This window comes from Juglans microcarpa x Juglans regia, chromosome 1S, assembly GCF_004785595.1.
Source record: "Juglans microcarpa x Juglans regia isolate MS1-56 chromosome 1S, Jm3101_v1.0, whole genome shotgun sequence".
Classification (NCBI taxonomy): domain Eukaryota; kingdom Viridiplantae; phylum Streptophyta; class Magnoliopsida; order Fagales; family Juglandaceae; genus Juglans; species Juglans microcarpa x Juglans regia.
Genome location: NC_054595.1, coordinates 11,695,780 through 11,719,801, shown reverse-complemented (window position 1 = coordinate 11,719,801; position 24,022 = coordinate 11,695,780). Strand labels below are relative to the sequence as shown.

Here is a 24,022-nt window from a genome sequence, read left to right as displayed (position 1 = left end):
AATCCTAGATAATAACAGCCTCATTCTTGCAACTATAATTTTTGAAAAGCACTTGTAAATTACCGAACATAGACTAATAGGCTGGAATTTAGCAAAGCTATCCGGTTTGTTTGTTCTAGGAATAAGGACTAAAAAAGTTGAAGTATAATATGGACCCAACGGAACCCCTGAAAAAAAAATCCTTAGCTGCATTAAGAACATCCTTTCCAACTATATCCCAACAAGAGATGAAGAAACTGGACCCAAATCCATCCGGTCCCGGACTACTATCTTCTGGAATGGACTTCATAGTTGCTAAAATTTCCTCCATGCCCGGCATCCTAACCAAAAAATCATTATCCTCTTCCGTAACAGTCGGTTGCACCAGCAAACAAATTTCTTCTTGTACATTTTTTTTACCTTCTAATTTCAACAGATTTCGAAAAAACTCTACTGCTCCATCATGCACCTCAATCGGGGATTGAAACACCTGCCCATCTTGCATTTCCATTCGGCCTACCCACGCTTTCCGTCTACGATTCCTGGCCATACCATGAAAAAATTTAGTATTCGCGTCTCCTTCCTTTATCCATTTTACCTTCGCCTTTTGGGCCATAAAGATTTCCTCCCTATGCATCCAACCATGTAGACTTTTACGAGCCTTTTGTAACAATTTGTCATCATCTATATCACCTGTAGCACCTTGTCTTCCAATAAAATTACCCGATCTTCCCACTTAGTAATTTGCTGAAAAATATTGCCAAACACATTTCGATTCCACTCCTTTAGAATATGCTTCAAATGCTTCAACTTGGCAGCCAAATTCAAAAGCCCCTCAAACTTTGTAGGTTCCATCCAACTCTTAGTAATTACCTCTCTGAACTGCGTATGTGTAATCCACATACGTTGGAAGAAAAAAGGCTTTGGTCCATAAAATTGTCTAGCATTTGAAACTACTCTAACGTGTAGCGGACAATTATCCGAAGTATTTCTAGCCAAAATAAAAACCTTCGCCGCAAGATATCTCCGAATAAATTATTGATTAACAATGACCCGATCTAGCTTAACCCATATTCAACCTCTTCCTTCTTGCCCATTACACCATGAAAATCTTGACCCCTCCTCTTGAATCTCCAAAAGCGCACAATTCATTATACTATTATTAAAATCATCTTTAACACCCTGAGATTTTAACAGACCCCCAACTTTTTCATGATTATATCGAATGGCATTAAAGTCACTCCCAACCACCCACGGAATATCATGCCTTTGAACTGATTCTAAGTCTCTCCAAAGCTGCAAACGATCAGCTTGGAAACAACTCGCATATATAAAAGAAATTAACATCTCCCTCTCACCTTTTTTATACAACCCAGAAATCTGTTGCTTAGAGCAGGAAATAATTTGCATATCAACATCCTTTTGCCACAAAACCCAAATCTTACCTTCTTGTTGAAAATTAGTCATAAAGGTATCAAACTTCAACTTCCTAACCCATTTCTTAATTCAACAATCTGCCGCAAAAGGTTCCAATATGGCCATTACATTTGGCTTTATCTCAAAAATATGTTTTTGTAATTGTAAATAGAAGTACCCACCCCCCTCACGTTCCAAACTAAAATATTATCTAGCATATCAGACCTGCTTAGAAGATCGAGTAAGCATACCTGGTGGCACAGCTACAGCCTTTTTCTTCTTCTTTAACTTTATAATGGGCAAATCTGATTCATACTCTATCTCCACTGTTACTTTGTTGGCATTATCTACATTTTCTGCATTTTCAACGCCATCTATATCCTTTCCCAAACTCACCTCCGTTTCTGGCACAAAAGACTCACAATTACTCTCTGCCCCATTAAGAATCCCAGTCCGTTTCTCGTTATTTTCCCTAACCTAAATATCATCTGTACCCACATGCATCTGATATGACCCATTGCTACATGCATCTGTTTCTTGCTCCCTTCTACATGCATCCGTTTCTTGCTCCCTGGATTGCACCTGAAATTTTTGCTTGCCCTCCAATCCAATATCACCATCTACCACAAGATCCGATATCCTCTCTAATTCTGCATCCACAACTTCTTCCAAAATCAAATTTGCTTCCCCTGAGATCTTTTCATCCTTAAATATTATCCAAATCCTGAACTACATCCACGCTTTTTCCACTGTCACTTGGCACTACTTCTCCCTAAGTGCTTTGCGGAATATTGCCTTCTTAATGATCCACCATTTGATTGTCTGCTGCTAAGGATGGCATCATTACCCCGTCTTGCATTACATAATAAACCAATGGCTCTGCTTCCTTTGGCTCTGGTTCTTGCACATCAGTTTCTTTTTTATTCACCATTTTCCACACCATTGAATTTTTTTCCTTTCTCTTCAGATCCTCATGCACCTGAGCCACACTTCCTTTTGGATTACTTGCATTTAACTTCTCCCTTCTACATGTAGTATTCGAATGCCCTTGTTGACGGCACGTTGAACAATATGCTGGAAGAGTCTCAAAGATCACTTCTTGAAAGTGACTTCCCAATTTATTCGGTATACCAATCCAAAAATAATGCCTATGCTCCTTTGAAATATCCATCTCCACACACATTCTTGCTCCCTCTGGCCTTGAAACACAAGTCGTGGCATTATCTCTTTTCAGATATCTACCATACGGACCTGCAAAAATCTTTAACGTAGATTCATGAAAGAAATGAGGTTTTAATCTTGGTAGAAAAATCCTCATATTCATTAAACGAAAGTGTCCAGTGAAAAATTTTGTAAGGGACATTTGCAATATCCATCACTTCCCTAGACATAGCAGTAACAAAATCTTCTTCATTCATCAACCGCACAAGAACATTTCGAGCCCTTCTCATAGCACCAACAACCGGCATTGATGAAACACCCCAGCGGTTTTTGATATATCCCTGAATGACATCCAGTGATGGACGACGCCATTGAAATGTTAACACCATGGAAAAACGAAATGGAGTTGCCGTTCTTGTGATTTCTTCCTCGTTGAAAACAAAGCACAAGTCTCCCTCAATCAACTTTGCTTCATGCATGGGAACCACTACCTCTGGAATAGGTTGAGGCCGTGCTGATACAATCTCTGCAAAGTCCTTGCTGAGGCATTCAAGGCTCCAGCCGCCATAACGACCAATGCAGATCAGCTAAACTCTAATATATTTTTTCTGATTCTTGAACCATATTGGAGAATTCTTGGAGAAGATCTTGGAGCAGTCAAAACTTGGGTTGCCTTTGGTTTTCAAATCAAGCGAATCAAGTTGACTTCAAGTTGACAAATATTGAGTCCATCCTACATCAATGATGCCCTTTTTAGGCAAGTGAGTTTATATTTAAACATCTTAAAAGCAATGCCCAAAAGTTGAGCAATTTTCTATTATTTTTTGTTTGTTTCTTGAGGAAATTCCGATGCATAGAATGCCTATAACATTGTAACAACATTAAATATGGATTCCAATCTTGATTTTAAATTATCCATCTATATTACATCAAAATGACCAAACAAATTAAAAGAACTCTTTTGACATGAATAATAAAGAAAGATGATGCCAAAAGTCTCAAATTCACAAAACGAAAATTCTCAATCATCCATGTGATCTTGGTCAACCATTTGTTACAGTATATTCAGAAGATTTAGACTCAGGCTCAAATGGAGGCTTAACTAAAGGAGGACAACTCAACAATGCCTCAGATGGAGGCTTAATTAGTGGCTCGACTGAAGGCCAACTACAAGTTTGGAAAGACAAACCAAGATAACAAAGTGTCAACTGTCCTGCCTCTATTAGCTAATCTATTCTTTAATTCTTTCCTTAACTTTAGCTTGTATACTTTCCTTTTCAATTAATCTTGTAATCCCATCAATTATGGTTGCACTTGTATATATACACAGTGCTGTAATGTAATGGTTTATCTGAGTGAATACAACATCTTTTCCTCCAATTTATATTTTTGCATGGTATCGGAGCCCCTCGAGGGCTAACACCTACTTTCTGTTCATTCTTTCTTGTTTACTACGTCAAACTCTGGTCAATACTTTAACTCATCTTCTTCCTCCTCCACACTATCTCTCCCAAGTAGCACTCATTTCATTTCTATCAAACTCGACAACAACAACTATCTCAACTGGGTATCACAGTTTCTACCTGTGCTGCGCAACCATGATCTCATGGGGATAGTTGATGGCACAGAGCCATGTCCACCTAAATTCCTCTCTGATGACTCTGGAAATTTAAGAACTGAGATCAATCCCAACTTTTTTTTATGGCAAAAGAAGGATCAATACCTTCTCAGTTGGCTCAATGCCACTTTATCTGACAGTGTGTTATCATCTGTCTATGGCCTACACACTTCTAGGCAAGTGTGGAGTTCGTTGGCCACAAGGTTTGCCTCACAATTTAGGTCTAGAGTGGCCTATCTGAAGAGGAAACTTCAATCCTTGAGTCAGGGTTCACAAACCTGCACTCAATACTTAGGACAAGCTAAACTTCTAGCTGACCAACTCACTGCAGCAGGAAAGGCTATAGATAATTATGATTTGATTTCATATATTTTGGGAGGACTCAATCCAAGTTACACTGCTTTTATAACCTCCTTTCATTTTGCTACCCGAGAGTTAGTCATCTCTTTTGAAGATTTTCAAGCTGAATTGCTAAATCATGAAATCTTTCTTGGAAATGAACATCCTCAACAGAGCAATGAAGCTGGTAATTTTGCTCTTTATACTCAAAAGTCTAAATCCTCTAATTACAAGGGAGGAACTCTGAACAACAAAGGCATACTTTTCAATCTAAGAAACCAGAAGGATTCAAACCCAAAAGTGAAAATAATCAGAGAGGACCTTGTCAAATCTATGGGAAAATGGGAACCAAGCTTTGGACTGCTATCATAGGAGGAACTACTACAACCAAGGGAGGCATCCTCCTGCTCAACTAGCTGCAATGGCTGCTAGAATAAACTCTGCTGAATCAGAAGTCCAGCCTTGGTTTGTTGACAGTGGTGCAAACAACCTTATCACTGCTGATGAGAATGTAAAGTGTCATATTTTTCTCCCTTAATGTTTAGTCTTTTATACTTATTTGGTGCCTAAATGTACTCATTATTCTTATATTTTTATTTAGGAAGCAAATGGAGTCGTTTAATGCAAAACGAAGCTAATTGGGCGATCCTGGACAGTTTCAACACTACTTCGTAATCTGGGAATAACTCTCTCATCCGAGCTCAGATTGAGATGATTCAAGATGTTATGGAACACCAAGACAAATATATACAACTTTAATGTTTTGCGTTTTGAAAGATACTAGATGAATAAAGGTCGAAATCAGGCTTGAAGTTGACGCACCTGCACTGCTGATGTTTCAGAACGTTCGGCCTTATTGTGCAATTCAAATATGCGATTTAATTGCAGACGTTTTGGAGATCTGGTGCACTAGAGTTACAGCTGGAAAATACCACTTTCCTTGTTATATTAGGACTCTATTTTATTTTTAATATTTCCCTTAATTAAGTCAGATTTGTATATGGTTATTTGAGGATAATGTTTAGAATATTTTAGGAGATTTGGTAGGATTCTAATAGGGGGCATGGACGTATAAAAGAGGGGGAAAAAATATCATACTAGGGCATCTTTCTCCCCTCTTCTCTAACTCCTCCTTCCAGTTTTCATGATGATTTTGTATGGCTAAACTTTCATAATTGGCTGAAGGAAACAGAAACGTCGGAATCAATAAAACTGTGAGATCTGATTTGTGTTTAATGTTCAATTTATACCTTGAGTATCGAATGTTTTTCTATGCCTATTTTCATGATTGTCTCGTTTAATTACTAGGAGGCCTACTAATTTATTATTCATTACAATCTACTGCTAGATTAGACATCAAATCCATAATTGTTTGATCCATTTAATTTGTGAAACAACAAAGATTTGATGATTTACTGTGTCAAAAATTATTAGATCTTAGGAGGAACGCTCGACGAAATTAAATGCCACCGCTTGTGCTTGTGTTGTTTAGCTTCATCAATCTCTCTAATTCTTATGGTTGCTACTAGATTAAACTTTTATCGCTTGTCTTGGGTTGTTTAGTGGTTAAGGTTAATTAGATCGCTTGTTTTCTAATTAACTACGACTAAGGAGAGATATGAAAATAATTCCAACGGTGAATATTTAAAGTATGAATTAATATATATTTGCATAATTGATCAGTTGTAAAATTCCGATGGTGGATGTTGACTTAGACCAATGTTTGTTCTTTTGATTGATTTCGATACTTTAATTTGAATTGTTTCTTAATTGTTCTTCTTAAAATTGTTTTTGTTATACTCAACCCCCCCCCCCCCAAAATCCTTGTTCACGTAGCATAAAACTAGGCTAAATACTCTCCGTGGGAACGATCCTTATTTGCACTACTACATGTATTTTTAGGAGTATAGGTTTTATTTTTGGTTGCCTGTTATAGCACACCAACTGTAGACCTAAATAATCTCACGATTCAAGAACCTTTCGAGGGAGATGAAGAAGTGGCTGTGGGAAATGGTGTAGGTTTACCTATTCTAAACACAGGCTCCTCAATCTTATTTCATTCTCAAAATTCTTTCAAGTTTAAAAATGTCCTTCATTGTCCTAATGCTGCAGCAAACTTGCTTTCCATTCAAAGATTTTGTGCTGATTATAGTTGTTTTCTTAAACTAACTGCCACTCATTTCTTTGTGAAGGAGGACAACCTAATAGGGAGGACACTTATGCAAGGACAAAGTAAAGATAGCCTATATCCAATTCAACTTTCCAAGACAAATACTGTCAAGCACTTCATTAACTTTCCTGGAATCTCAGCCAATGCCACTATTTGGCATCGTAGATTAGGGCATCCAACACCTCCTGTCTTAGACAAAATAAAAAAATATGCTCATATTCTTGTACTTAAGTCTACTGAACATGTAGCAATGTGTGAGGCATGTCAGTTAGCTAAAGCAAAAACTCTTCCATTTTCTGATTTTGTCAATGTAACCAAGGAACCTTTGGAAATAATTCACTCTGATTTATGGACCTCTTCTATCTTTTTTACAGCTGGGTTTAAATACTATGTTGTGTTCATTGACAATTTCTCTAGGTTCACTTGGATTTGCCATCTTAAGACAAAATCTGAAACATTTGACTGTTTTGTCAAGTTCAAATGTCTATTAGAAAATCTACTCAACAAGAAAACCAAGTTTTTTCAATCTGATGGTGGAGGTGAATTTCTCTCCACCAAATTCAAATAATTTCTCATTTCTAATGGAATAAGCCATCGAATTTTATGTCCCTACACCGCTCAACAAAATGGTCTTGCTGAGAGGAAACACATGCACATAGTTGAGATGAGCCTTGCTCTTCTAGCACAATCCAAACTCCCAACTACTTATTGGGTAGATGCATTTAATACTTCTGTCTATCTTATAAATAGACTCTCTAGTCCTGTGTTGAAAAATATTTTTCCTTACATCAAGCTACTCAATAAGGCACCTGACTACTCTTTCCACTTCTCAAGCTATACAACACTCACAAACTTATGTACAAGTCCAAAAAGTGCATCTTCCTAGGTTGTTGTTCAAACTATAGAGGTTATAGGTGTCTTGAACCTGTGATTAGTAGAATTTTTATCAGCAGGAATGTTGTTTTTGATGAACATTCCTTCCCTGCTCGAGATTGAAAACCATCTCTACTGAAGTCCACTGCACAAGAGCCTCCTCTATAGGTTAGTTCATCACTTTCAAATGATGTCATGTTACCTTTATACCACACTGGATCCACACAAGATTATGAGAATTCCATAAGTGGTTTACCACAATCTGAGCAACCATATGATGTACTAAGCTTATCTCCACCACAACACCATATCCATCCGACTTCTCCTTCAGAACCATTCCAAGCAGAAGAACCAGCAGACCCCACTGCATCCTCTTTACCTGAAATATCTCAAGCAGAGGAAATAACAGCTTTTCCTGCACCTAATCCTGAACCCACAATAGTCCCTACTGTCCCTACTCATCCTATGATCACCAGATCAATGGATAGTTCCTGGAAAGCCAAAACCTTTTTAGATTACAAGGTTTACACAACCACCAAACATCCTCTTATGGCCTTGCATACCACAAGTTCAAACACTACATTGCCACTTACACCCATCTCTTCTCTCAGGCCATTAAGTCACCTCATTGGACTTGAGCCATGCAAGAGGAGTTTAATGCTTTTGTAACCAATCATACCTGGACTTTGTGTCCAAGACCTCCCAACCATAATCTTATTCACAGCAAATGGGTTTTCAAAGTTAAACAAAAAGCAGATGGATCAATAGACAGATTTAAGGCTAGACTTGTAGCCAAGGGGTATGAGCAAAAAGATGGAATAGACTACATTGAAACATTTAGTCCAGTAGTCCAGACTTCAACAACCAAAACTGTTCTGGCTCTTGCAGTTCACTACAACTGTCACTTGAGACAACTTGATGTCTCCAATGTTTTCTACATGGGACACTAAAAGAGGAAGTCTATATGGAACAACCAGCAGGTTTTAAAGACCAAAAGCATCCTTGCCATGTTTGCAAGCTTCACAAATCTATCGATAGTCTTAAGCAGGCTCCTCGAGCCTGGTTTAACAAGCTGGCCACAACTCTACTTGCATTTGGCTTCCAAGAACCCAAAGTGGATTACTCACTCTTTGTATTTCATCATGTTGACATTCATATATTTCTGTTGGTTTATGTAGATGACATAATCCTCAAGGGTAATCATGTACCAACTATGACAAATTTGATTCACTGCCTCAAGCACCACTTTGCCATAAAGGACCTAGCCTCTCTCAGTTTCTTCCTTGGAATACATGCTCAACATTTGTTTAATGGCATGCTACTTTCTCAGTCAAAGTATACTCTGGATCTACTCTCTCGATTCAAGATGACTGAAGCAAAACCAGCTAAGACACCACTCCCAGCAGGCTCTCAATTATCTCAAAACCATGGTGATCCTTTGGAAAATGCAACTGAGTACAGACAACTTGTTGGAGTCTTGCAATACCTCACTCTAACAAGGCTAGATATCAGCTTCACTGTCAATCAATTGTGTCAATTTATGCACAATCCAACATCTGTTCACTGGATAGCAGCCAAAATGGTATTAAGATACCTCAAAGGATCACTCAATCATGGCCTATTGTTCACTAAAGGATCACTCACACTGAATGCATATAGTTACTCAGATTGGAATGGGAGTCCAGATGACAGGAGGTCAGCAACTGGTTATGCAATCTACCTAGACCCTTATCTCGTTAGCTGGAGTGCTAAGAAGCAAATTGTAGTGTCTAAATCCAGCATAGAGGCAGAGTATATGTCACTTGCAATCACCACAGATGAATTATACTATATGTCACTTGCAATCACCACAGATGAATTATACTGGCTCAGAATGCTCCTAAAAGAACTTCAAGTGTCCTTAAATGCAGCTCCTATTCTCTAGTGTGACAATCTAGGAGCACTATCACTAGCAACTAATCCAGTTTTTCATGCGAGGACAAAACACATAGAAGTTGACTATCACTTCATCCGAGAGAAGGTTGTCAATGAGGATATCATCACCAAGTACCTTCCCACTATTGATCAGGTAGCTAATATTTTTACAAAGGGGCTTACTTCAGCACATTTCTTGCTGCTAAGAGACAAGCTGAGAGTGACTACCTCACTCATCAGCTTGAAGGGGGATGTTAGAGTGAGTATATTCAAAATATTCAGACTCGGGTTTAAATGGAGGCTTAATTGAAGGAGGAAAACTCAGCAATGCCTCAGATGGAGGCTTAATTAGTGGCTCGATTGAAGGCCAATTGCAAGTTTGGAAAGCCAGACCAAGATAACAAAATGTCAACTATCCTGCCTCCATTAGCTAATCTATTCTTTAATTCTTTCCTTAACTTTAGCTTGTATACTTTCATTTTCAATGTAAAGCAATCCTTTCAATTAATCTTGTAATCCCATCAATTATGGTTGCACTTGTATATATACACAATGCTGTAATGTAATGGTTTATCTGAGGGAATACAACATCTTTTCCTCCAATTTATATTTTAGCACCATCTAATCTAGCATAGGCTGCACATCATCAAATTGTGTCTGAACCAAGGTATAGTGCTCACGCTATAATTAGCTTCAAGTTCAATATATCGAGTTGTGATGGCAGCTTGCAGTTCACCCATAGTTGAATGAATTTGAGTGAGTTGATCTTTGATCAACATCAACTAATTTAAGATGGATTGAGGACCCATAAAACTAGCAACTTATGAATACTGAGTTGGGAGAATGGACCTTGAGGCCGTAGAGATGGTTTGGAAGTGTGAGGTTCAGAAATGTGATGAGCCACCAAAACAATATAACAAAAGACGGGGTAATGAAGGGCCCCATTATTAAGATATAGAATAATAAAATCTACTTATTTCTATCAGTTTAAGTTTTTGGGATAAGTGGTGATTTCACATAGTATTAGAACAGAATTATTTAGTTCGAATCTTGAGTCTACACTCTACTCTATTTAATTAAATATTCTACTTATTGAGGAGAATTCTGGATTACAAGTGAGGAGAGTGTTAAGATATAAAATAATAAAATTTACTTCTTCTTATCAGTTTAATATTTTAAAATAAGTGTTGATTTCACACCCCATATGGCAGATTTGGTAGCTTCTCGTGAAAAACACTCGCCGTAATGTTAATGGCAATATGTAGAAGGAAAAACCAAATAGAGTCCGTACTTTTGTGCATGGCATAAGAAATTGTGCTGTTCTAATATTAAAGTTATATCAATGATTTATAGAATAAATATTTTTCAAAATAATTTGAGCCAATTAAGGCATTGGATTGGACTTGTAGCCTAAATTGAATGAACAATTGTGAGTAGGAGGATTCACTGACTTTCTTGCCATTTGAAAATTTGAAAGGATCAACATTCATAGGATATAGATATCGAGGATTATAAACAATATGGATACCAATAACATGTGAAATGAGGTCTGGTGTTACCTCAATTGAGTCTCCCTAACTATATATAGTGATTAAGGTCGAGGGATCTTCTTTCAGATTAGTGATGTTGGCATAAATTCAGAAACGAGTTCAACAAATACATGAATATGGAGAAAAGTAAAACACTCCCAATGTCTAGGTTGGAAAATCTCGTGAGTGAAATTGAAAGAAGTGTATGTTCGAGATTGTGGTGGATGATGTAGCTTTTAGGTCCTATTTAGATAGTGAAAGTGTTTCATCTCATCTTATCTCATCTCGTCTTATCATTATAAGTTTTTCTAATTTTCACACAAAATATAATAAATAAATCAACTTTTTCAAATCTCAAAATAATAATAATATTTTAATGATATTTTATTCAATTTCAACTTTCATTTAAAATCATTTCATCTCATCTCACTATACAAACATAATTTGTGCGATGATATGAGATGATTTTAGATGAAGTTAAAACTTAAATAAAATATTGTTAAATTATTATTTTTTAATATTAATATTATTTTAATATTTAAAAAAGTTGAATTATTTATTATATTTTATGTGTAAATTTAAAAAAATTGTAATAATGAAATGAGTTGAAATGAGTTAAAATTAAACACTTTTAATATTCAAACAAGGTTTTAAAGTTAAAAACTCTTATAAATCATATCTTATTATAGGAATGATTAGAATGTGTTTTACGTACAGAATTTTAAGGAAAAAAAAAAAAAGAAACAAAAAAACCTCTATACATCCCGAAGGATAACCTTATTTTAGCAGTTTTTTTTGTTTTAATTTTAGTTTTACGTTTTAAAATTCTTATCTTTTTAAAAATTTATATGAACACATAATTATATAAAAGAAATGATAGTATGATTTTCAAGTATGTCCGCTCATATATATATATATTTAATGATTAAGAAAATAATTATTAGTGAATTTTTATTTTTTTAATGATTAAGGATGTTTAACAAATACTTAAAGAAAAAAAAATTCATTTGTAATAGTATGCGTATTTAGAGTGCACATTTGATGTGCATCTTAAAACTGTACTTATATAAATAAAATTATAAATATAGATAATCTTTCAATTGTTATAATATTATTAAGATCTTATTTGATTATACAGATGAAATGAGATAAGAAATATATGAATAATAATTATGAATGGTAATAAAATGATTGAATTAAGATATTTTATGGAGGTTGAAAAATGAGAGAAAAAAATTAAATAAAAATATTATCAGAATATAATTTTTTAATATAATTTTTGTTTTGAGATTTAAAAAAAATTAATAATTTTTTATATTTTTTTAGAAATTTGGAAAAAGTATAATTATTAAATAAAAAATTTAAAATAAAAAATTAAAGAGTATTTGTATATTTTAATGATATTTAAATATTGAGAATAAATAAGATGAAATAGATTTACACCATCTATCACACCAAACGGGGCCTAAATTTCTCTCCCCTGCGTTTATATTTCACAATTGCTCTCTCTCCTCTCTCTCTCTCTCTCTCTCGCTCTCGCTCTCTCGTAACGGTTTCTGCTCTCTGTCTCCATCGCTCACTGCATCGCACGCACAGGTTCTTTTCCGCATCTCCCCCCTCCCTTGGGGTCTCTGCGATTTGTCTTCTTTACAAGTTGTTTGCTGAGAAAGAAGTACGAAGGCAAGATAAAACTTAGGGCTGGGTTTTCGCTTTCTAATTCCCCTATTTTTATCTTGGCATCACAAACGGAGTTTTAGACTCTAGTGTCTCTGTTTTGACGGCTTGTTCGATTCAACTCTCTGTTTTCTTGTTCCTCGTAAGATCTACGTCAAATCGAGTTCGCTTTTCTTCTGAATTCGAAGTTCCATAATTGAGAACATTATTCGACCTTTCCCTTCAATTGTGTATTAATTTTGCACTTCTTTCTTTCCTTGAGTCTGTCTTTTCTCATTTGTGGCGCAGTGAAAAGCGGGTCATTTCTGAGCATCGAAAATATGGTTTCCTTTGAGATGAATGACCGAAAGAGTGAGTACATATTGAAATTTTTGTTGCTTATTTGATACTTTTTATATATAGTATTTCTACTTTAATTCCGTTTGTGTTTTTTTTTTTTTGGATAAATTGATTCGGGGCAAATTAAATACTTTGAAGTTGTAGTGTTTATTTTATTTTATTACTTTAATTTAATATGGACATGAAATGTAGAGCTTCTTTTTTTTTTTTTTTTTTTTTTTTTAACTGTGCCTGCCTTTGATTATCAATATGCAAGAATATTTTTGAAATAATATCATAACATTTCAGAACAAATACTTAAAACTTTGGTTACACAGACAAATTGACCTATTACTCGAGGTTGTTCAAGTGCCTTGATCAAACTCCTTTGGTGTAGTTTTCAGCATTTGACTTGGTGCTAATATGACCTGTTTATGTAATTAAGTATTAACATACAAAAGAATAGGCACAATGTGGTATGTGGTGAGATTATATGGGGCAGTGGTTACAGCTTTGCCAACTTTCTTGGAGGCTAGAAAAAAGCTTCGTTTGGTACATAAACCCATCTCAACTCATCATTACAATTTTTTCAAATCCCAACACAAAATATAATAAACAATTCAACTTTTTCAAATCCCAAAATAATAATAATATTAAAAAATAATATTATAACAATATTTTATCATCTCAACTCAATTCAACTCAACTTAGTTCAACATCCAAACGCAGCCTAAGTTTTATGTAGTTTTAGCTAAAACGTATAACATGCACAAATGTATCCTTGAAACTTAATAAAGAAAATGTTTTTTATAAGAAAAAAATTGTAACCTTGTGTAACACCCCATCACGCAGGTCAGGAATGTTATGTATATTCATAACATAATGCCCGGTGAATAGATTCGAAGTCATGAAATTACCTTATTTATTAGATTATAAAACTTATCTAGCATGATAGTCTCTCATAAAAGCTGAAAAATAAAAGAAATGACATAAGCTAGTTCTATGTGAAACCAACATTGCTTAAATGTCTAAATCATACACTAAGTCTTTGGAAATTTATTCTACTCATGGCACTTCTTCTCTGTATCCACGAAATCATCATCTGGGACATTAAAACATAAAAACATAGAAACAAACAAATAAGTCGAAGACTCAATAATAGCACATCATACTGTAAACTTAACTTTGTTTAACATTAGGCTTAATTTTGAAAACTTACATATATTGTCACACATTTACATAACATATCATTCCTTAGTAACACAAGCGGAATCATGCATAATCATGGCAATACATGTAACGTGGATGCATGAATGACTGACTCCATGCATTTCCTAACAATCATACAACTTGTTCATCTTGTCTTTCACTTATTTAGTGGCAATTCATTACATGTGTGCATCGGTCCAATTGTAGTTGACCGTATATAACATAGGGTAAACCACGCTTGGGTCCGTGTTATCACTTATCATATGGTGAACCACGCTTGAGTCCGTGGCACCTTCTAACGTATCATAACATGTAGTGAAACACGCTTGAGTCCGTGTTATCACATATCATATGGTGAACCACGCTTGAGTCCATGACACTGCTTCACATATCATAACCTGTGGTGAAACACGCTTGAGTCCGTGTCACCTCATATCATATAGTGAACCGTGATACCCCATATGATAAAGATATGAGTAGGTGGTGTATGGGATCCCACATTGTTTAGAAAGGAGAAGTTCTTGCTCTTTATAATGTTCCAATGGAGCTCCAATTGTATCATTGACTAGTCCTTTTGGAGTATAGGCTATGTGGTTTGGGCCTTTCATTGGGGCATTACAAATGAATCTACCTTAGGAGGTTGATTCCTTATAAAACACATTCTGGCAGCTTCTATCAAGAAATCCATATTGTCATTCAAACATAACAATATTAACACAATAATTATGCAAGAAATCATGGGCCTGTGTGCCCAAGGTTCAAATTTCACCATGTACTTGGACATTCTAGGGTTTTGATGCGGCATATTGAGTTGCATATGTTTTTTCTTTGGTTTTTCGTTTGTTTGTTTTGTTTTGTTTTTGTCTTTACATTGCTGCCATTTAGATGTATACTTTTGTGCATTCTTCAAAACATTGCCGTAGTCCCTGGCATTGCCTTTTCAATCTTTTTAAATTGCTAAATCCTAATACTTGCAATGTTGACATGCAACAGAGATTGGAATAGGATTGACAGGATTTGGCATATTTTTCTCATTCCTGGGAATCATCTTCTTCTTTGACAAGGGATTACTTGCCATGGGAAATGTAAGTGCCTTTTCTTAGCTTTATCTTGCTCAGGTTTCTTCCTCTCTCTTTTTCCCCTTTCATCATTTTTAAAATCTTTATACATCTCACATGTTTGTTGTGACTTGATACATTATTAACACTGCCTTACTTTTTTGTGGACTTAATCAGATACTCTTCTTCTCAGGGGTGACTCTGACCATTGGACTGAAGTCCTCTATGCAGTTCTTCATGAAACGGCAAAACTTCAAGGTTTAATTTGTTTGCTCTTGTCTATCTTTACCTCTTAGACGTACACACAGAAAACCACTTACAAATGGACATATACACATGTAACGTTGTTTCCATGAATTGCTTCCTGTCTTTACACTGGTTCTGTTTTTTTCCTGATTCCACAGGGAACAATTTCATTCGGTGTCGGCTTCTTATTTGTTGTAATAGGATGGCCTATTTTGGGAATGATTTTGGAGGCATATGGGTTCATTGTACTCTTCAGGTTCTTGGGATTCTTTCTTTCAGGATTGTCAAAGTAATGTATTACATATTTCAAAGTGCTGATGGAACATATTTTGCAGTGGCTTCTGGCCTACACTTGCAGTTTTTTTGCAAAAGATTCCTGTTGTCGGTTGGTTGTTCCAACAGCCATATGTCAGATCGGTATGCTTGTTTCAAATTGAAATTTATGTTAATACTATTTGTGTTTCAAATTATAAACTGTAGTAAGAAGTTTTCTAATGGAATGTATGCTATACTGCAATATTCATAAAAGTCCATATAAGAAAGAAGGAAATGGTTCATCTTACAGAGGTCCATTTAGATACAAGAAAGAGAAATGAGTCTTCTTTTCCATGCAGCGGTATTTAGATTTGCACTTGGACTTGGATTGGGATAGCTCTAGTCATTTTAGGTTTTTATGATAATATTTTTTTTTTTTTAGGGGTGGATGTATATGATAATAAGTTGGGGTGAGGTAGGATAAAGTCATCTATCTTATACCGGAGCATTATTTAAGTTAATCAACCGGGAACTTCAACATACACGCTCATTTGATTGGTTTATTACTTCAACAGATAGTTCAATACTCTTATAACCATGAATGGATCACTATTTATATTGGATTTGTGGTATCCAAAGTGGTTGGCTTCAATTTTCCTTGTCAGTTGTATAGACTTGGTATTTATATAGCAAAGAAGCTTGTGGGGGTAGTGTTATGATATGGTCAGAGGTGCGTGTGTAACCATATTGATGGATTTGAAATGAGTAATGGAATAAGATAAGTACAACCGAAAGCTGATCATGTGTTCATAGACTTTCAGATGGTGAATAAAAGGTTTACTAACTGGGCTGCAGATAAAAATGGTTCTGTTTAGTTGCAAAAGACAGTTCTTTTATATCATCAAGTATACAAGGTTCTGCTGCAATGGTCTTTTTCTCTTGCTCAGATGGTTGAATATTTTATATAAATGTGTCTCGTTTATCTGTCAGTATGGATGGAATAAGCATGTGCTTTTTATGGTCCCCAAGTCATGAATGCTGTTTGACATTTTCTGTTTATTTTATCTTGCCCTTTAAATTTTCCCTCTCCCCTCCCGTCTTCCACTAAAAGAGATGGTGGATACTTTAGGTATGAACTTCAAAATAGTGAGAAATTCTTGGAGAATTGCTGCGTTCAACACCCATACACAAAACACTGCTAGTTAAATGGAGCATATTTGAATTAATACTCCTGTGTATAAATATTTTTTTTATCTAAATGGTGGAGTAGAATTACATTAGGTCCTTGGTTCATATTCCTCAGCATTGTTCACTTTTGCCAGTCGAACCAATTTATTCCATATCCAAGTGTACTTCTGAACAAAGTGTTATAATTGTTTTTTCTTGTCTGCAGTTCCTTGACCGGTATCGGGGCAGACGGGTTCCGGTATAAGCCAGAAAAAGAGACATGGGGAAAAGCACGGCAGGCCCAGTTGTAAGTTCTTGTAATATACAGCCAGATTGACACCCATCACTTTTTTCATTCAGTTGAAACGGTGTCTACAGAAAAAGGTGCATATTTGACATTAGGTTTGTCTTGTAAAGAAAATGAAAGAAATTGTCTTTTATCTTTACTATTCTACGAGTGTTTCCTTTCACCGTCCTTGCTAAATTGGATGTTCTCCCATTGACTTGGCTACACTTTGATGCTCGTTCCCACCACACTAGATGATATTAGGCAATATTATTGTGTTTTTGATGTTCATCATGATTGTTATTGTTCTCAGCTAATTGTCAGAAACTCCTGATTTTTATAAAGGTATAACTGATGATTTTGGTTTAGTGCTGGCCTTGTAAAATAAGAGTCTGATGAACGAGTGATTTTACTCAAGTCTGATTGTTATTTCGATGGAGATGTACTGTAGAATGAAAGCGCTGATTGATTGGTTGACTTGAATGAATGTATGTATGTATAGACATCAAAATGATCCATCATTGTGCAAATTAATAATTCGAGTGAAAGATAACTGAAGTTTGCCTGATTCACCCCCGGATCGGATGGCCAGTGCGCATGTAAAATTCATCATGTATTGAACTTTTAAGATGTTCTTTATTTGTTTAGCCAATATTATATGTATTCATTTATATGTTGGGAAAAAATAAAAAGAGCATCATTCAATGACCATTTGAAAGAAAATTGAATTTCATGACTGTTCATCTGGGTTCCAGATCGGGTACTTGGATATACCCAGCCCGGAACCCGGGTTTCAAACCCAGGCCGGAACCTGGTTATGACCCGGGCCGAAACCGAATGAATCCAGGTTTTTGAAACTCGGAAATCCGGACTGTAACCTTTTTTTTTTATTATTTATTTATTTATTTAACAGAAGTCTATATGTTAATAAATTTTTTTCAACAAAAAAATGTTGAAAATGTTGAAAAGCATTTTTTTAAAATCTAAAAGCCTATATTTTATTACAGTTTTTTCAAGAAATAATGTTGTTGAAAAGCATTTTTTTTTTATATTTTATTAAATGTTTTTCAGGAAGTTTCAACACATAATACTAATGCATTGAACATTGTCCATAATGAAAAAAATATATCAAAATGGAAAACTAAATTTATGTAAAAAATAACTAAAGCTATGAACAACTAATTAACTTTTTAACTATGTCGTTTCTCTTTATTTTGATGTTAGACAACTTGAAAAACACAAGCAAAGGCTTAGGTGCAGCACAAACAAGCATAAATTAATTGTAGACAAGTTGAAAAACACAAGCATCAGTAGAGTAAACCACAACTAATAGTGCAGTGCTGAGAAAAGAAAGCTAGCTAGGAATTAAAATAAGAAAGCTAGAACAAAATGAGAAACCATAGAATTAATGCATTTTATACAACCTTCCTCAGATTCAGAAAGCCCTTGCTCCTCTCCAATGCTCTTTCCTTCTTCAGGCTGAAATCAAATCAAAGTACCAAGGGATGATAAATGTAAGCCTAATATCACAAAAATATTCCTAATAACAGTTTGAAAGGTATAAATTAATTAGATACTGCACATGTTGTCTTAGTATTAACCATTAATAAAATAACACACTTATTACTCAACAGTTTGGGATAGGTACAGGAGAACTATAGTTGGGGAAGCTTATGTCAAATCCTAGCCATTGCCATCACAAGCTAACAACCCTTGTCCATATTCTTCACCTGAGAGGTACTCCAAAAATCCATGAAAATGACACTTTCAGACTCACAAACAACAAAGAGTAAAAAGGGCACTATTTCTGAAACTGCAAGAGCAAGATATCAAAAACTTGATTCAATTAGAACAAAAACTTACTCAAAATAATTTATTATGTCATTCATTGGCATTTTCTCTTTAAAACATTCTGTAATAGTTTAACTTATCATAAACAAATAAAAACATTACGCAATAGTTAAGAAAGCATAATCTGACTTTATGTGCAAACCAGTTACTCCTTAGCTCTATTTTACTGTAAAATGCAAGATTTTTTTTTTTTTTTTGATATGCAATAAAACTTCATCAATAAAAACGCACAGGGAGTATACAAGAGACACACACATCTAGAAGGTGAAAAAAATACTAAAAATTCATGCAGGTTAAATCCATTTAGTCTAGAGACACAGTCCAAAGGAAACGAGTGTGGATAAAGAAATTCTTAAGTTCCTCCAACATTGTACGTTGTATTATTTCTCACATTCTAAATATGTCAAATGTGGCAGATAGAGACTATCACAATAAGATGCAATAATATAAATGAGATCCATGTTAGAAAGCATTCACTTTGTCTTACACAATCAGTCATACCATTGTAGCTTACTGACTATTATGGAAGGATTTTCACTCTTGTAAAGCTTCCAGGATTACATGTAATGACATCTTTACAGTTCTACAACATAATCTATCTACCCCAATAATGCTTGAGACACTGTAATCATGCAGGACATATTTTTTTGAAGGATAGACTAGAAAGGTTTTGGAAGTGTTTGAAAAGTAAAGATAGTTTTAAGATTTTTCAATTGGATTATCATAACTTCATATCATAATTGGACATGCCCATTTTATTTTGAAAATGATCTATCTACAGTAGATAATCATATTCAATCATCAACATCATAACATATAAATCTGTAAATGATTATAATCAAAAGCCAAGTCACAATAATTGATATTAACTAATTAAAACCTGCATACCGGAGATTGCTAGATATTGAAAGCCAAGTTATGGTGGCTTTCTTTTCACTTGTATCCCAAGCACGAAATGGGCTTTGCAAATTCTCAAGTTAGAAGATTGCATACTGGTGCGTTTCATTGGAAAGATTCAGAGAACAAAACATCGAGGTATTCAGAGCAAAAAGATTAATTCATCAACCAGGCGTAGAGTGCAAAAAATCCCTGCACTAACACTCTCCCACCAAAACCCATCACTTTCACTTCCTCTTCAAACCTAACCCACCGAATCCAAAATTAATCCCAAGGTTCGACTTTCACCCCTAAGGTTAAAACGCATCACAACTGAATAATTCCAAAGTCAACCGAATAATGGTCCTTTTTCGAGGCATAATCTTTGGCTGAAGGAACCCAAGATCTGGGAAAATCAGTAGTGAAAAACAATCCATGTTTAAAAAAAAAAAAGGAGCAAATCTAGGAAAACCATGTTTATAAATGCTCAAAGATCGGGTACCTGGATGTCAAAATCGCATCCGGGCGAGATATGCCCGAGTTTGACGATGCGGGTTTCGGATTGGGTTGCACTCGGGCCGAAAACCGTAATCGAAATCCGGTTATCTGAGTTCTAGACTAGCTCAAAATGAAACCCGGCCTGGTTGAATAGGCCTATTGAATGGATAAGGAGAGAGGTGTCACAACAGTTATTTATTTAGTTACAACAAATCCAGAACAGAGCCAAAATGCTTGATGTTCTAGCTTCTTTCTTTCTTTATTTATTTTGGATCAAATATATCGAATTATGTTAATGGCAATAAAGTGGGTTGGGCTGAATTTTACTTACCTCAAAACTTAAGCACTCATTTCATGGTTAAAAAATATGTCAAGGTAAAATACTATGGATTGAATTGGCTTCATCAATTGATCATATTATATTAGGAGTTCTTGATTTCTCACTAAACTGTCTTGATTCATTCCAAAGACAGATTTTCAAATGGAATTGGGTTATTTGCCTAAGGATTAAAAAAAATGGTATCTTGTTTTAAATTGATTTATGAGATTAGAGCATTCACGAATTGTGGAGTCCTTAACCCTGCTTGTGTTTTGGCGGAAGTCATGACGTTGGGATGTTGGCCCCAAGGTTCACACATCCCTAGCGCATAGTGACAACAAGTGTGTGCATATATTCAATACTATAGTGTGTAGTTAATTCGCAACATAAAAATAAAAGTGACGGTCATTAAATCTAACAGTACCAAAATTTAAAGTTACATCACCAAAAAAATATCCATAAGCCACAGGTCTTCCATACTTCAGTGTTTAAATATTACAGTCATCTAAATTCAATTAACCCAGATACCAACAACAAAAAAAAAAAAAAGGAAAAGGCCCCAAATCTTCACTCCTCAGGCGAAGCCGAATCTCCATGCTCATAACCGTCATCTGCATCAAAATCTACGGTTCCATGGTGTAACGCTTGTCCTTGTAGTGGGACTTCAATAAATAGTTTTAGAAAATGAGATGGAAATTACTAAACCTTTTAAAACTTTTTCCTTTCCTTCCCAAGATATAAATTTAAATTTAATACCTGCTTTGTAAATTAAAAGAGAGTCTACAGCGGAAATCATTAAATTAATTATAAAGTCCTTTTACAAAAAGTTGTTTTCATATATTACAAAAATGTGCCTAGGCTTCTGTCACTCTTCCCTTGAGCCATGTTTGTCCTGATGCTTCTTCCTCATTTTGTTCCTGGGAGGGGGAGGGACATACATAAAAACAAAATGAGTCGAATACTCAGTAAACATTACTTCATACTGTAAAAGTATACTAACATAGGGTTTCATCCATGCATTCATCATTCCTCTACATACTTTACATAAAGCATTCATTTCGTATGAAAACATTATAAGGTAGAGTTTTTCTTTAAAAGGGTTTTCATTTCTCATAAGATATTTTCCACACCTTATTGTTCATTCATAAATAAACTAAAGTATTCATACATTCAATTACCCTTATCACTTTTCCTCTGGATGATATACACTATTACGCCCCGTATGTTGGGGTTAGAGGTCTTTTGGACCTGGATTCTACTTGTGGCCACAGGTTGGGAATCCCTTCCAGTCAAGGGGTAGCACTAGGTGCACTACCAATATTACTTATCCGGCATTACAATCTAGCCAATCCATTGGTACCATCATTCATTCAGTCAGTCATGACTGCTATGTAGCTTCATACATTCAAAACATTTATTTTCTTTCATTTCATTTCATTCATTCATTCCTTTCAGTCCTTTCCTTCTCATTCATAAGTCCATTTAGTTTCATAAACATCATTTCAAAGCATAAGCATAAATATCATCACTAAACATTATTTCATAGCATCTATTAAACATTCTTTCATAGTATCATTTAAACTTCATTTCAAAGCCTCATTAAAATATCATTTCATAGCGTCATTTAAATATCATTTCTTAGCTTCATTTAAATACCAATTCATCACATCATATAAACATAATTTCTTAGCATCAAGCATAAACCTCAACAAATCATTTCATGGAACATAAATATAATAAGTACTACATATAACATCCATTCACATGCATACGACTATTCTTTGAGGTGCATCAATAGGGGCTGCTAAAGAAGACCGTTACATATGTATATCTTAAAACATTAATACTTAGCATATTTTCATAAAACATCATTTCATTTTCCTTCATTGCATAATAAGAACATTTTTCATAAAATTTTTTCATTTTCATTTTTATAACATTTAGAAAACTCTAGAAATGTATGAACATAATACTTACCTGCACTTCATGCTATTTTCATTCAAATAGTTCATTCATATGCGTGTCAGATGACAACCTACATGCATACATAACTTTACATTATTCCTTTTCTCAAGTGCATAAGCAACGAAAACTTAGAAAATGCATAAACTACCCTCGACTTAGACTTCCTTCACTTAGACCCATTCAATTATAAAATCCATCCTCCACACATTCTTTTATCACATTTTTTCTAAATTCTTAAAGTTGTAGCCTGGGACCCACTTGAGGTCACCTTTTCAACACCTACTCTTCTACTTCATGTTCTTATCCTTTAAAGTGAACCTCCATGATTCACTTTAAAAGTTAAGACACACTATCACCTTCATCACGCTCTTCCTACCAATCAATCCATTCTGATGCATATTTTGAACCAACCAAGTTATACAACTCAACCCTAGTCAATACATACATCTCTTCCTTCATTCATGCATAATCTAGCCAACACTTCGTCATAATCCAAACCAAGTATAATATACAAATTTAAGCCAACATTGAGGCTTAAACATCATATACTCAAACTTAAGACAGACCATCCATTATATATGGTAAAATTGTCTGACACATGTGTCCAACCAATTTACACATGTACCCCACCCTCTTTATCACCTAAGATCAACATACAGCTCACTAAAACATCCGCTTGTATATACAATCTTTCCTACAAGCCAACACAATCCCAACCAACATATCACTTCACACATCACGTCCAAACTACACACCTTATCCCGACACTTCATATGACATACAAATCATAAAGTACACAAACATCCCATCACTTCACACAACATAATCACATTGCAACTTCACATTTAGTCCCATCACTTCATAACATACTGCCATATCACCAACTACGTCACAACTGCACAACAACCCCGTCACTTCACACTACACAGCCATAACACAAACTGCACAATAATGCCCATCACTTCAACTATATAGCCACATCACAAACCATTCCATTCACAGTCCACAACATAGGGCACATTCACACATTGATTAACCTTCACAAAAATAATCAATTATCTAGGTAAAGAGGCATAAATTATACCCTAAATTGAGGGGTTGAGAGCTTGTTGTTGCTTGCTATCTGGTGGCCTCATGGCTTCAAAAGCCCTTGGTTTGGGCTATGATTGTCCCTTGGTCGTGGTTGTGTTGCCACTTGAGGAGGAGGCCGATTGGACGTGAGGGAGGAGGAGAAAACAGGGAGGGAGAGCTTCAGTGGTGCTACTGGGCGTAGCTAGGTGGTGGTAGGGGCTGGGGTTTGT

At 35.2% G+C, this 24,022-nt stretch overlaps 1 protein-coding gene across 3 annotated transcripts; it reads left to right on the top strand.

Annotated features, from left to right (window-relative positions):
* Positions 1–12,532: 12,532 nt before the first annotated feature.
* LOC121247665 (vesicle transport protein GOT1-like) lies at positions 12,533–17,580 on the top strand. Of its 3 annotated transcripts, none has more exons than XM_041146065.1 (7): positions 12,533–12,595; positions 12,962–13,024; positions 15,194–15,285; positions 15,436–15,516; positions 15,663–15,760; positions 15,840–15,921; positions 17,153–17,580. In XM_041146065.1, exons 2-7 carry the CDS (start codon positions 12,994–12,996, stop codon positions 17,189–17,191), a joined length of 423 nt encoding a protein of 140 aa, XP_041001999.1. In that variant the 5' UTR covers positions 12,533–12,595; positions 12,962–12,993; the 3' UTR covers positions 17,192–17,580. The 3 variants fall into 3 exon arrangements, with proteins under 3 accessions (XP_041001999.1, XP_041002000.1, XP_041002001.1); XM_041146066.1 differs by lacking the exon at positions 12,533–12,595 and adding an exon at positions 12,609–12,679; XM_041146067.1 differs by lacking the exon at positions 12,533–12,595 and adding an exon at positions 12,676–12,815.
* Positions 17,581–24,022: the final 6,442 nt, after the last annotated feature.

Bases quoted from the DNA above. Each gene is read 5' to 3' on its own strand.
- LOC121247665 (XM_041146065.1), top strand. From the start codon at position 12,994: ATGGTTTCCTTTGAGATGAATGACCGAAAGA. The intron at 13,025-15,193 runs GTGAGTACATAT...GACATGCAACAG, and splicing joins TGAGATGAATGACCGAAAGA to AGATTGGAATAGGATTGACA. The intron at 15,517-15,662 runs GTTTAATTTGTT...CTGATTCCACAG, and splicing joins TGAAACGGCAAAACTTCAAG to GGAACAATTTCATTCGGTGT.